This window comes from Bolinopsis microptera, chromosome 6 (genome assembly GCF_026151205.1).
Source record: "Bolinopsis microptera isolate Bmic1 chromosome 6, MBARI_Bmic_1.0, whole genome shotgun sequence".
Taxonomy (NCBI): Eukaryota; Metazoa; Ctenophora; class Tentaculata; order Lobata; family Bolinopsidae; genus Bolinopsis; species Bolinopsis microptera.
The window spans coordinates 5637114-5651419 of record NC_087077.1 but is presented as its reverse complement, the minus strand read 5'-3'; the positions used below and the strand labels follow the sequence as shown (position 1 = coordinate 5651419).

The 14306-nt window shown below is 39.6% G+C and overlaps 2 protein-coding genes across 2 annotated transcripts; both read right to left on the bottom strand.

Annotated features, from left to right (window-relative positions):
* Positions 1 to 30: 30 nt before the first annotated feature.
* On the bottom strand, positions 31 to 3960 carry LOC134816430 (DNA topoisomerase 3-beta-1-like). The gene is given in 6 exon segments (XM_063825267.1): positions 31 to 355; positions 652 to 794; positions 1299 to 1797; positions 1800 to 3300; positions 3503 to 3601; positions 3795 to 3960. Coding segments are annotated over 6 exon segments (2538 nt in total). The 5' UTR covers positions 3890 to 3960; the 3' UTR covers positions 31 to 154.
* A 214-nt stretch (positions 3961 to 4174) lies between these two features.
* On the bottom strand, positions 4175 to 5630 carry LOC134816428 (RNA-binding protein squid-like). Its single transcript, XM_063825265.1, has one exon. The coding sequence runs from the start codon at positions 5613 to 5615 to the stop codon at positions 4548 to 4550; it is 1068 nt and encodes a 355-aa protein (XP_063681335.1). The 5' UTR covers positions 5616 to 5630; the 3' UTR covers positions 4175 to 4547.
* Between the last annotated feature and the right edge of the window lie 8676 nt (positions 5631 to 14306).

Below are 14306 nucleotides of genomic sequence, written 5' to 3'. Positions count from 1 at the left end.
TATCTTATTAACAACAATTACTCAACCAAGTCAAGGTTTAAGTTAAAAAGCTTTCAAAAATAATTTATTTCGTAAGTGTCTTTAGTCTTCACCCGTGATCAGCACAACTACAACCGCAAAACTCAAAAATGTCGACTTCACATTACATTCCTCCTCAGACGAAATATTGATCCAGTGCCTCATCCTTAGTCCTAGGTTTCCTCCCTCCCCGACCACGCCCCTTTCCTCCTCGACCACGCCCTCTTCTCCTCCGTTTAAACTGTTGTCTGGACAGTTCAACCAGTGGGGACAGTTCTACGTGACAAATTACACACCCCATTATTTTAGAGACTCCCTCCTTGAATGGTGTTTTCTCCTGCGACGATATTATTCGTTATAATTATGAATCATAATATGAATCATAATAATAATAATTTATGATATTTTATATGAAGTTTGAGTCTTTTTGATGGATTAAATAACTTAGAATTTATCAGAAAAATTAAACCTTGAACAACTGCAATTTAACTCCAGATCAACAACTTAACAGATATGAAAAGCCCATATCACAACATCTGCAAGAACATAAATTTGTCAACAAAGCACTAATTAAAAGTAATAAAACAGTACAATAAGAAACAATAATACAATAAGAAACAAGACGTAACGTACTGGGTTGAACTCGACAGTAAGGATGGAAGTACCGCAAGTATCGCAATCATTGTCCGGAGATACCGCTACACGAACAGCTCCTGTGAATATTTTAACTACACACGTACATTTCAACTCGTTACAACTCATACGCCACGCTGGACCTGGGACAATTACGTCAATTAGTTAGATCAATTATCGTTATCCGTTATTAATAAATTAAAAGATTACGTAACCTTATATTTTATCATGAAGAATCCTTTGAACTTAAAGCGATCCAAATGTTTTGCTACGGATAAGGAATAAATAAACAAACGGATTCACTGAAAACACGGCACCAAACAGATAACAACAGGCTATAACTAAAAAGTTCACTAATCAAAAATGTATCGACTGTGTTTAAGCAAAAGTTGTCTTATGGGTGCCCCCATGCATTCCTGCTACGTTTTTTGATATGCATGCTGATCCCGTAATTCGATGGGTAATCTAATTTAGCGGGTGGGACCAAATTAGGAATATCTCATTAGGGCGCGAGTGCTTTAAGTAATGTAAATGGAGAAATTTGAATTAATATGACATTGATCGCTTTAAAATTTGATTAAAAAGTGCAATATTTAAAGGCTAGAGTAACATAACAAATCAACAAACCAAATAACAAAGCCTCCCACCTGAGTTAGGATCCAGAACCAGATCTCCCTCATCACAAGTCTGACATGATGTTACAGAGGTCTGTGGAGCAGCATTAAGGCACGTGGGGTGCGGACACTTGTTACACCCAGAGTTATTACCCATATCCTCAATCTCAGGGAAATTGTAACAATACGGACACAAGATGAAGGATTTACCTCCAGCGTTGTACACCACCAGCTCGAACTGGTCCAGTGGACAAACGTTACCTTGGTACAACTTGATGCTGCCTCCTTGGGGTAACTTGTAGGTTGCCTCGCAGTTCTTGCAGTGCAGCCTCATAGGCTTCTGACTGATAAGTTTCATGTAGCGAGTACAGAGACCACACTTGCTCAGCGATTTTCCAGTTTCAGAAAGTTTTGTAAAACTCAGTTCAAATAGCTGGTCCATATACTCGGTGTTCTCCACAAAGTATTTGTACTTTGCTTGAAATGTCGACACAGCGTGAGCTAACACTATGTCAAAGTTAGCTTTACCATCTAAGCTATCAGATCGAATTGTTTCTCAATCTCAGATCTCATAGAAGGTTTAACAAGGTCAGGGTCAATGCGCTGATAGCCGTGCACCAGCAAGATACCTAGTGTGTTTGGAATCAGCCGGCGTCCTGATGCTATCGTTACAAAGTTCCTTACACATATATTATTGATGTGAACTGGAATACTAGCATCAGTTCCAATACCATGTTTCTCCATCAGAGTGATCAGTTCAGACTCAGTCAGATAGCCTGGGGGGGTTGTAGCTTTCTGAGTTAACCGTGGCTCCTTGGTCCGATACCTGGCTCCTTTCACAAACTGTACCGGAGGGAGACTGTCCTCCATCTTCTGCCAGTGTTGTACGGCTGTAAACCCCGGATCTAGCACTTTAGAACCTGTACAGGTAAACTCCTCATCTCCTATCATAAACGTAATATCTACTTTCTCGTAAGTACAGTCCGGACTGAGTGATGCTATGAAGTTCTGGCAGACCAGGGAGAAGATCCTCCAACCATCTGATCCAAGTTCTGCTTCAGAGGCGGCTCTCATCGGGGTTATTGGAGGATGATCACCGTGGTCAGAGCCTTTCCTAGGAGATGTGATACCAGTGGAGATGAGCCTTCGGACAAAGTCACCCCAATGGGAGTTACTCTTCTGAGTAGCTAGGGTGCCCATTAAATCAAAGTTAGGAGGATAGGAGTTAGTTTCAGTTCGGGGATAGCTGATGTAGCCGGAGATGTAGAGTCTCTCTGCAACCTGCATAGTCTGCTGCGGTCCCATCCCCAGACCTGAGGAAGCGAATCTTAGCATCTCAACCGTGTTCATTGCTTGCGGTCTCTGTTTTTTCTGGGTGCTGTACTTCACACTTTGTACCACGGCCTCGTTGTGCTGTTTGAGGAGGAGCAGCAGGATATGCCCACATTGCTGATCAAATATTCTACCTCGGGAGTAGGTCAGGGGAACTTCAAAGTTCTCTGCGGAGATACAGATCTCTATAACCCAGTAGGGCTCAGGAGTGAAGGTCTGGATTATATCGTGCCGTTCAACACAGAATCCAAGGGTCGGAGTCTGGCAAGGTCCGTATGATATCAAGGTACTATCCAAATCTCCGTACTTTCCTTGAAAATACTTGGTTTGAAAGCGAGTAAACGCACATCCTAATCTCAAGTCCAGGTTTTGTCGAGCATCTACAGCCAGGGACTCATTCTCGTTGGGCTTTCCTAACGTGTTGAACGCTTTTTTGATATCTACGTCAGTGATAGCAGAAAACTTGGCCCTGAATATCTGATCATCTCGCAACCTGTTGACTTCTTTGATCGCGTCAATAACCTCAAAACAGATATTTTCACCCTCACGATCACAGTCCAGCCAGAGTACGAGGTAAGATATAGTTTTCCCTTCTGACTGGAGGTGCTGTACTATGTTAAGCTTGGGCATTGATTCTTTTTGGACTGTCGTGGCGGTGAACAGTTCGAGTGGATCAACTGCATCCCAATTGTTGTATTTAGAACTGGAAATGAACGGTCAGTTAGTAGGGTTATACAATTTCTAAATACATTTATCAAGCTTTTTGAAACAAAAGATACGATTCAAATCAAACCAATTTCTAAATCACATATAAACATTTTAAAATTCCTCTAATTACTAGGGATTATTATTTGAAGCCCTACTGAAAACAAGTAGAATTATAGAGTTAAAGTTAAAGTATTTACTTGAAGTCGAGTGACATCACGTGACCACAGACTGATGTCATCTTCATGTTAACCTTTTCTCCCCTAAAAGTTGTATCGTACTCGTGAACTGGATTGGACCTAAGGAAAAGCTCTGTTGTTAAAACTGTTAAATTGTACAAACATAAAGAATCTAAATTCCAGTCAAAGAAAAAATAATGCGAAAAGGTATTCAAGCAAATCTGTGAGAAATGACGAGAAAATTTCATAATTTGTGTGCAGAAATAGTGCAAAGTTAAAACATCTTACAGCACCTAACAAGCTTTCCAAATACCTGCCTTTTCTAGAAGTTGAACTGCCTCCAGAGAGTATTTTAGCAATGGATGCCGCCAGGGAAGGCTTTTCTGCAACCATTAGAACTGTCTTCATGTTGACGGTCCCCAATCCGAATGTTAACTCTATAGACTATCAGAATCCACCATTTTCTATGACATGAACCTGAATTTGTCGAATAAGACATGGGATACCAGACTGCGAGCAGAAAAAGCTAATATATTTTGGGGTTGTGAGAATTTTCAAGCTATAAAAAAAGAATTTACAGGTTGTTATTAAAATCACTTTTGATTAAGGCGGATACTGATTATCAAGTCAATCGATAAAACAGCGTGCTTGAGATTCTAAGTAATTAACGAAGAATTTAGTTAAAATCAGATATAAAACTGGAATTGTTAATTAAAATATACATTGAAAATGTGGTACGGGTGTTATGCAGAAGATCCGTTTCTTCGAATGTAATAAATGCCTCCATAGAGAAAACTTGGACTGGTATTCAATTATCATTAATATGGTATACATAACTCGGTGGATAAATAACATAAATACTTCATGGCCTCAGCAATGACTTAAATGCCTTCGTTGCTTGTAAGAATTGTAAAATTAACTTGGAACCCAACACAACGGAGGATTGATCTGGTCATCACCTTATAAAAGAAGTTCTGATCATCACTGCTTCATCAGACTCCAGAGCCGTCACTCTCACAGAGTGGGCAAGAATTATAGCGCAAAAAAGATGTATAGCTGAGAAATCTTAGTAAGGTCGGTAACCTCCTCGCCCACGTCCTCGACTCCTCACTGGGCCACCTGAGCTGTAACCACCACCGTATCCACCATAACCTCCACCATAGCCACCCCCGTAACCACCTCCATACCCACCACCATAACCTCCACCATACCCACCTTGGTTACCATATCCACCACCACCACCACCACCACCACCTTGGTTGTTACCCCAACCACCCCCAAATCTTTTAGCTTCCTGCCTTTTTCTCAGTTTCTTAGTTTCTGGATGGTCTTCAGGGAACTTCCTCCTGCAGTCCACTGAAAACTTTCCAATTGTATGAGATGCGGGATATGGTGGTTTTGTTCCTTTCATAACTTTTTCAACAGCTTCAGCTTCTTCAAAGTGCAAGAAGCAATAATTTCTTCTCTCGCCAGAATCCCGGTGATGGGTAAAAGTCAACTCTTTGATAGTGCCAAATTCTTTGAAGTAGTCTCTGAGTTCATCTTCTGGGAGATCTTTGCTGACACCACCTATGAACATCATATTTGTTTTCAGTTTGTCTGACAGAGGAATGGGAAGGCTAACAAGAGTTTCGTGACCGTCTATTTCCTGTCTTTCTTCCCTCACTGCATTATCGACACCCTCTTTTGTTTCAAACACAACAAATCCAAAGCCACGAGAAGACCCATCAGGGTCTTTCTTAATTTCAACACTTTTAACTGACCCATACTTCGCAAAATGGTCCTTCACTGTATCCTCAGCGGTTTTATAGTTAAGATGGCGGACTATGATCTTCATGTTTTCTGATTCATCATCAGCAGGGGGACTGGTTTCTTCATTGCCATTTTGGCACTTTTCTGATTCTTCAATTTGAGGCTTATCTGATTCTTCAGTTTGAGGTGTTTCTGATTCTTCAATTTGAGGTGTTTCTGATTCCTCAGTTTGAGGCTCCTCTGAAGGCTCCTCAGAAGGCTCCTCTAATAATTCAGTTTGAGGCTCTTCTGATTCTTCAGTTTGTGGCTCTAATATCTCTTCAGCTGCTGCTGGAGCCTCTTCAGTGGCCATGTCTTCAGGCTGTTGAACTTCTTCTGCCATCCTGCATATAGTTGTATTAGAATTCAATGTTATTGTTATTCAAATCATTAAAAATATGAGTGTTTCAAAACGAATATTAAATATTGCATATTATAGTATAATCACAATAATGAGACCTGAAAACGTTTGTACCAAGGATACTTGTTGACCTTCATTGTAATTGATCACATTGCTTGTGGTTAGTACCAAGCCTTTGACGTTCTATCAGAGTCCAGATAAGTTCCTCTTTACAGTTCTCATAGGCAACTATAAGGATTGCACTGACCGATACGTGTGGAGTCCATGGTCCCTCCTTTTTATTTGGGGTTGTACCCTCCTTTTCGGCCACAAGGGACTTTTTAATTCAAATCAATTCTATCATACTTTGATTCTAATACTTGTTTTTTTAACTAATTATGCGAAAAATTTGTACATGACAAGAACAATGTAAAAGTAAAGTTGCTCCAAATACACATTTCAGTAGAGTGAATAAAAGGGCCGAAAAATAGGTGAATGCAATTAGATAAAGGAAGCAGAAAAGCGATAACACAAACACATTGTAAAACCACAACAAGACACGTACCCTCGGGTTTAAATAGTGTGCTCTGGGCTCGCAATTCTGTGTGGTATGGTGATGGAGGATGCCTAGGGCTAACGAAACCCCTGCGTGATATAAATTCCTGCATTTCCATTGAAGAATGTGAGGTTTAGTGTCTTGTGGAGGATAACAACTATGTCAGTCCCTGTTTCGGAGTGAGCTCTGCTCCCCGTCTCACACAAGCGCTGGTGCAACCAACCCTTGACATGATCACTTTCCTGCAATGGATACCGGGACCTGTATGCTGTGACTCTTACCTAGTTAGTCCCCGACTACTAGCGCAGTCCAGACAGGGCAACTGCAGTAATGTAGTTGCATTTATCATACAACAACAACAACAACAACAAGACTTACAGGGCTATTCAGAAGTGTTCTCTGACAACATACCTTAATGAGGGGGAAGTTATTAACCCCATTTCCCCATCCCCAAATTCATTCTCCTTAAAATTTTGTTTTCCTAAATTTGTTTTTGGGTATAAATTTTATATTCAATTTTCACTCTATAATGCTATAATGCATTTGTACATAATATACTTAGATACAATAACTGATATTCATAGAACTGTTTTGATTGTTTACATCTCTGAGCCTCAAAAAGTCAAAATTGATGACCTAGCCTGTATTAGATGAAAAGGTCATTCAAACAATATTGTATATAATAAATTAAATCAAGTGATGCAATTGGCAGAGCACAATCATAAATCATGAGCAATAAATCTCATCTATCCCTCGTAGCTCTTCTCCTCAGGGATCAGGTTGAAGGATAAATTTGATATATAGGGGCAGTCCATGCCTTCTTTGCTTTCCCACATACACCTCTTACTGCTACTGGCACACTCCTCATAATGTCTATGCTCAGGCATGTCGCGGTGTTCTGATGTTACACATACCTTGCTGTAGTCCTCCTTGGTCTTGGTGGCTATCGACACACCTAATATGGCTTCCTCAACTACTAATGACAGCCAGGTGATGTGTAACATCAAGACACCCCTGAGCATGGATGTTATGAGGAGTGTGCTAGTAGCAGTGAGAGGTATACGTGGAAAGGCAAAGAAGGTATGGACGGCTCCTATATCCAATTTTTCCTTCAACCTGATCCCTGAGGAGAAGAGCTATGATAGATAAATGAGATTAATTGCTCATGATTTAAGATTGTGCTTTGCCAATTGCATCACCTGATTTAATTCATTGTTTACATATTATTCTAGCGATGAGGAATGTAGATTTGAACTGCAAGGGTCGAATATAATATCATGCAGATAGTTACAGTTATCAACACAGCTAGTCTCCTTGTGAAACGCAGCAAGTATCCTTATGAAACGCTAGCCTTTGTTAAGTTATATACTAGGTTTGTGAGCCATGATTCAGCTCCTTAATCATCACCAATTTGGAAAAATAATAACTAACTAAAATAGCAAGAGGCAAAGGTTGAAGTGCTCGGATCAATTCATTATGGTCTCATCAATTCTGCAATAAGGAAGTGTGATGGGGCACCTGCAAGTTTGCATTTGAAAATGTATCATGTGTAATCTAGACCACCATGACCACTTCCCAGTTTGAGAGCTGAAAGGAGGCCAAGAAAGGAAGTGTAACTAAAGGAGAGGAGAGTGCTTCAGGAGTAGCATAAAATGAAGTTCTATCTGAGCTATGCAAGTATCCTGTCTCGAGACTCACATAGTGAGACTACTTATAAAGTAATCTTGTTCTTTAGATAATTGTCTCAATAATCGAATATCGAAGAGTTCAATTCAATCCAAGGAAAATTGTTCAAACTATGAGTGATCATGAATAAAAAATGGATAATTTACACGTAAAATTTGCCTCAAAATTTGTTTTGAAAAATAACCATAACTCTGGCTATGATTTAAATTTTGAAAATTTAAAATGCTAGTGCCGCGCACAAAAATGTTCCGCGCATTTAAAACGTGTCGATAATGCGCCCAAACCAATGTCGCGTTGGATAATAGTGAATAAGCTGGTTGAATTCACAATTTTCATTTTTTGTTACAGTTTGTTGCTTTGTGTGGCAGTCATATTGGTTTTGTGCGTGCGCAACTATTGCGCGCTATCTACATATCTTACCGTTAAATGTACGTTTACAGATTTAATCGAGATCTTTGAGAGGCTTTCATAATTATGTAATATGTATGATATAGCTTGATATGCTGTTACTTCAAATTGCTGTAATTTCTATTTATATTGACTTAAGTCGAGTACAAAATGAAATTATTTGCTCTCTAATTTTAAGGATGACGACCTGCAACTGAAATTGAGTGATATTCGACTATTTCAATTTAGATTCGCTAGTCAACAAAATGGTTGCTCACTCCGAAATAACGACTTTCAAGTAATGGTATGTACCCTATTTTTTACAACAAGGCTCCCAGCATTATAGTAAAACATAGACAATAGACAATATTTTAATATAAACTATAATTAATTTTTGACCGGGAACATTCAGCAGTTAACTTTGTCGTATTTTAAAACAAGTTACTCGGGCCCCGTTCGTAGAGAAGATAGATTTGCTGTGTTTTAAAACAAGTTACCCGTGCCCAGTTCGCAGAGAAGATAGATTTGCGGTATTTTAAAACAAGTTACTCGTGCCCAGTTCGCAGAGAAGATAGATTTGCTGTATTTCAAAACAAGTTACCCATGCCCAGTTCGCAGAGAATATAGATTTGCTGTATTTCAAAACAAGTAACTCAGGCCCAGTTCGCAGAGAAGATAGATTTGCTGTATTTTAAAACAAGTAACCAGTTTGCAGAGAAGATAGATTTGCTGTATTTTAAAACAAGTAACTCGTGCCCAGTTCGCAGAGAAGATAGATTTGCTGTATTTCAAAACAAGTAACTCGGGCCCAGTTCGCAGAGAAGATAGATTTGCTGTATTTTAAAACAAGTTACCCGTGCCCAGTTTGCAGAGAAGATAGATTTGCTGTATTTCAAAACAAGTAAATCGTGCCCAGTACGCAGAGAAGATAGATTTGCTGTATTTTAAAACAAGTAACTCGTGCCCAGTTCGCAGAGAAGATAGATTTGCTGTATTTCAAAACAAGTAACTCGGGCCCAGTTCGCAGAGAAGATAGATTTGCTGTATTTTAAAACAAGTAACTCGTGCCCAGTTCGCAGAGAAGATAGATTTGCTGTATTTAAAAACAAGTAACTCGTGCCCAGTTCGCAGAGAATATAGATTTGCTGTATTTCAAAACAAGTAACTCGGGCCCAGTTCGCAGAGAAGATAGATTTGCTGTATTTTAAAACAAGTTACTCGTGCCCAGTTCGCAGAGAAGATAGATTTGCTGTATTTTAAAACAAGTTACTCGTGCCCAGTTCGCAGAGAAGATAGATTTGCTGTATTTTAAAACAAGTTACTCGTGCCCAGTTCGCAGAGAAGATAGATTTGCTGTATTTCAAAACAAGTAACTCGTGCCCAGTTCGCAGAGAAGATAGATATGCTGTATTTTAAAACAAGTGACTCGTGCCCAGTTCGCAGAGAAGATAGATTTGCTGTATTTTAAAACAAGTAACTCGTGCCCAGTTCGCAGAGAATATAGATTTGCTGTATTTCAAAACAAGTAACTCGGGCCCAGTTCGCAGAGAAGATAGATTTGCTGTATTTTAAAACAAGTTACTCGTGCCCAGTTCGCAGAGAAGATAGATTTGCTGTATTTTAAAACAAGTAACTCGTGCCCACTCCGAGAAGATAGATTTGCTGTATTTTAAAACAAGTTACTCGTGCCCAGTTCGTAGAGAAAATAGATTTACTGTAGTTGTCAGTTTACGGACAAATAAAGTCGAAAAGCATTAATCAAAATATTTTTTTGGCTGTCCCAAAATTTCGGATTCTTTTTCTGGAGTTTGGAATTGGCGGGAATTTTAAAACTCTCGTTGTGGTACCAAACCAATATTTTCAGCGCAGAGTTTTAGCGCGCGCCGAGAGCACACGCGTATTTTTGCATTGAAGTCGCGCGTTTTTTGCACGTGCACTTCTACAGATTAAAATTAGGAGAGGGCCCTTACTGCTTACATTACTAAGTTGTTATGTAGTAATATTGTGAATTTGTCCGAAACTGGAAACAAATCTTGTAAAATTTTACGAATAGAAGTTATAGTATTACTTGACTGTAAAAATTTACTGAGTTTCACTTCCATATTTCAGGATCCGACCGCTGATGTTAAAATTGAAGAGTTGGATTTCATTGGAACATGGAATTACTGTAATGGAAAATAAAACAGGTCTTGCTGAGGATGAAGAAATGTTATGTGGGGAGAAAATGGGCTACTGGAAGTGGACCTTCTTAAACAAAGACGACTTTCACAAAATGTTTAAAAGATCACGGTCGCGGCATCGAACCCTGGACGCTTCCCCTGCCACGGTCAGACGCTCGAGATTAGCACTAGTAGTGTGCGCTACTCGAGCTGTTGATATATGAGTTCTTCGGTGTTATTTATATAATTGTAATATATAATGACTGACAGTGCGAGATATCTTTTTTTGTTTCTATTTGATGTGTTTAGTGTTTGTGTTGCATTCTAATATAAACCGCGTATTAGTTTCGTGTCAATTTTAAATTTGATAAGTTTATATTTAAACTGTATTTATTAGCAGTAATAGTTACATTTTGGTATTATACCTATATTTATTTTTGTAATACTGTTGTATAATGCTGTTTCTTCCTCATTGTAGCTTACATATAGGATAGCATACTTTACTCTGATCTTTAATCACAGTTGACAATACTTGTATAGGGTTAATGATTGTACGCGTTTGAAATCTTGATTTGATATCATTATAACCTTTACTAAAGTTCAGATGAATGAATTTGATGTTTTATTTTTCCACGGCACTATTGAAAATCCTTTAAGGGATAGAATCGGCACTGTCAAATATCTTTAAAAGGTTCGTAAACGGAATTACAGTCGATCTCCTGACAAATTTATGTCAGGAGATTTATGCGGGCGCGCTTGTTTCATCCGTCAATGCGACGCAAGAATAATAGTTCGCGCGCGGTGCATTGAAGCCGCCGAGTATCACCGTTAAATAAAAAAGTAGTCCTCGTACGCATTTTGTTTACAAATCTACGAACAACAAGTTATTAATTTTAAAGTCGAACACACATTTTAAATTTTTGATTATAAAATTGTAAAAGTTGTTTTCTCAAATATTGTAAATTTTGTACTAACATTTTTGTTTACAATTTTGTAAAATAAACTGTAAAATAATCAATATTAAAAAAACTAGGTGCATTTTAAGCCTAAAAGTTGCCGCGCAAACTATCATTTTTCGTAAATCATTGGACATTGCTCTGCTTTGTGACAGTCGAGTGTAAAGTGATTGATCATCATCAATCATTCACACTTGAAAAAAACTTTTGGCACCAAATTTATAAATGCTTGTATATTGTTACATTTGCGCTTGTATCACGTCGTGAACCCCTTTATTAATCGTTTCTACGATACAGGGGGAGCGGCGCACTCATGCGTGGCGGGTCATATACAACGTATGACAAATTTGCGCCAAGTGCGCAAAAATACATCGTTGAACTTTGCTTTAAGAATCGAGCGCTATACTTATTTGATTGTCCTGAACTTATTATTTTAAGAGGACATTGTTCTTGTAAAATAGGATTGTCTATTTTGTAGCTTTTTCTCATCTTTACTTCATTCTCAGGGATATCTTTGACCCCGAATATCCACTGAAACAATATCTTGATCTAGCAGTGGTAGATTTTCATTGGTTTGGTAAAGGAATCCTAACTCAAGCTTAGCACATTTTTCAGTCAATTTATTTTTCCGTTGAAAGTACAAGTTGCCTACATCCCACACATTGTTTTGGTTGTTGTTTTGGAATAACCGAACGACAGCTCAACCGCAGAGCTCTTGTTTACCTACCGTGGCTGCACTATTGACTATGCCATAAGCAGTGGTGTAACGTTGCCTGTTGGTGCCCCCGCTGAAAAAGAGCCCCCCTGTTGGCGCCTCCTCCCCTTTTGGCGCCCCTCCCTAAAATTGAACAAATTAGATGATTTTAGAGGATACGCCGAGCAGTGGCGTAACAAAGGGCCCCGCTGACCCCGCTGTGCAGGGGGGCGCCGTCTTAGGGGGGCGCCAAATCGTCGTTTGAATGTGGGACAATTTCGAAAACTTAACTAAAGTACTAGCAAAACTGCGCGTTTTGCTCTAAATGCACACTTTTTTAGAGATTTTACCGGCGTATTCTCTAAAATCACCTAATTTGTTCAATTTTAGGGAGGGGCACCAAAAGGGGAGGGGGCGCCATCAGGGGGCGCCTTTTCGGCAGGGGGGCGCCAACAGGCAACGTTACGCCACTGACGCCGAGGATACTATTTTAGAGGATATCTCTAAAAAAGTGTGTTTCTAGAGCAGTTTTGCTAGTACCGTAGTTATGTTTTTCGGAATTGTCCCACATTCAAACGAGGATTAGGCGCCCCCCCAAGATTGCACCCCCCCCCCAAGATTGCACCCCCCCAAGATTGCGCCCCGCCATGCACAGCAGGGTTGGCGGGGCCCTTCATTACGCCACTGGCCTAAAGTAACACCCAAAGACTTCAAAGCCCTTGGGTGCGTGTCAATATTAGTCCCGTTGATGTCATACACATTGCAGTAGTTAAGTATAGTATATTCTCTCTTTGAATCACACCTAGGTTATGCTATTTCTGTCTGGGGAGGTATTCCCAATAATCAGTTGAAACCGCTATTTATTACTTAAAAGAAGTGTATCAGGATTCTCTTTGGAGACTTTGAAGCCCATGTAGACAAGTTCAAGACATGTGCTAGAGCAAGACCAATTAATTCTCAACGTCTAGGATCTGAATTCTATGTTAAAGAGTCCATCAAACCTCTATTCACAAAACACGAACTACTTGCTATAGAGAACCTATACAGATACCGTTGTTTAATGGAATTGTTTAAGATCATTAAGTCACGAGTACCAATTTCGTTATACTACCTATTCGGCTTATCAAATAGGAAAGATAATTTGTTAATCACGCCCTCTCCAACTAATCAATTTATGTACAAATCTACATGGCTGTGGAACGAATTTCGTAAAGTTGGGCCGATGAATTTCACCTCCCCTTGCAGCTCTGTCAAGAATTTGCTTAAACAGTCACTTCTAAGAGCTCAAAACAGGTATGGAACTGATTGGTGTGACAAAAATTTCACTGAATTCTGAGTGAGAAGTGATACTTGCCTGTTATTCCCACTTACTGACTGATAATCTTATCTATGGATACCATGCTTGAATTTAGGTAAACAACATAGCACTTCCTCACCAGTCACGTTGAACGCGATCGCCGAATGATAAAACAATATGGGAACGCGCGCGCACAGCATTGCGCGCTGATACTCTAAATACTGTGCGTGTTTCGTCCGAAACCTGGGGGAGTTCCTGCTCTAATATATCTGACGACAGTGATCACTCATTATGAGAACTAATCCCGACCACTTTCCCGGTCGAACCGTACCCAAATCAAACTAATTTATGATCCACGTGTATAGCATAGCCAACGTCCTTGCGGTGCTGAGCCGATGTAAAACTCTTCTGTCTCTTGTTAATATTTTAGTTGTACTGTGCATAAAAGTGTGTAGTGACAAGTGTGTAGTGGTAATGTATATTATTTATTATGACGACGCGATATTTTTAATGCAGAATTAAAAGCTGCTTTCGATATGACTGGTGGTGGGCTCTCTCCGGCGGGACATAGATCTATATAGGGGGTACCCGGGGTACGAGTTAACGAACAGTGTTCGTGTCCTTCCACAACCCCCTGTTACTTGTGTTTCTGTCGGGGTAGCCTAATTCATCCGTTAGAATCGCAGAGTTAGCGGAGCTCATGATATCTCCCGACGTATGCTGCATGAATGGTGCAAGACTTGCGCCGTTTGTTTCAGCATCCAGTTGCGAGTGCTTGCCCATCGAAAACATGATTAGTGATTGTGGATTTTATTGATATTACTGATTATCCATCATATTCAGTATTAATGTTATCCATTATTTATTTATTGACATCCTTCAGTCTCCAAAACGAGGTGTGAAGGTAAATTAACTTTGAGCCTTGTTTTGGCGACTGCTTAATCGATGGGCTAGTAGGT

Excerpts from the sequence above, each read along its gene's own strand:
- LOC134816428 (XM_063825265.1), bottom strand. The coding sequence starts at position 5,615 with ATGGCAGAAGAAGTTCAACAGCCTGAAGACATGGCCACTGAAGAGGCT.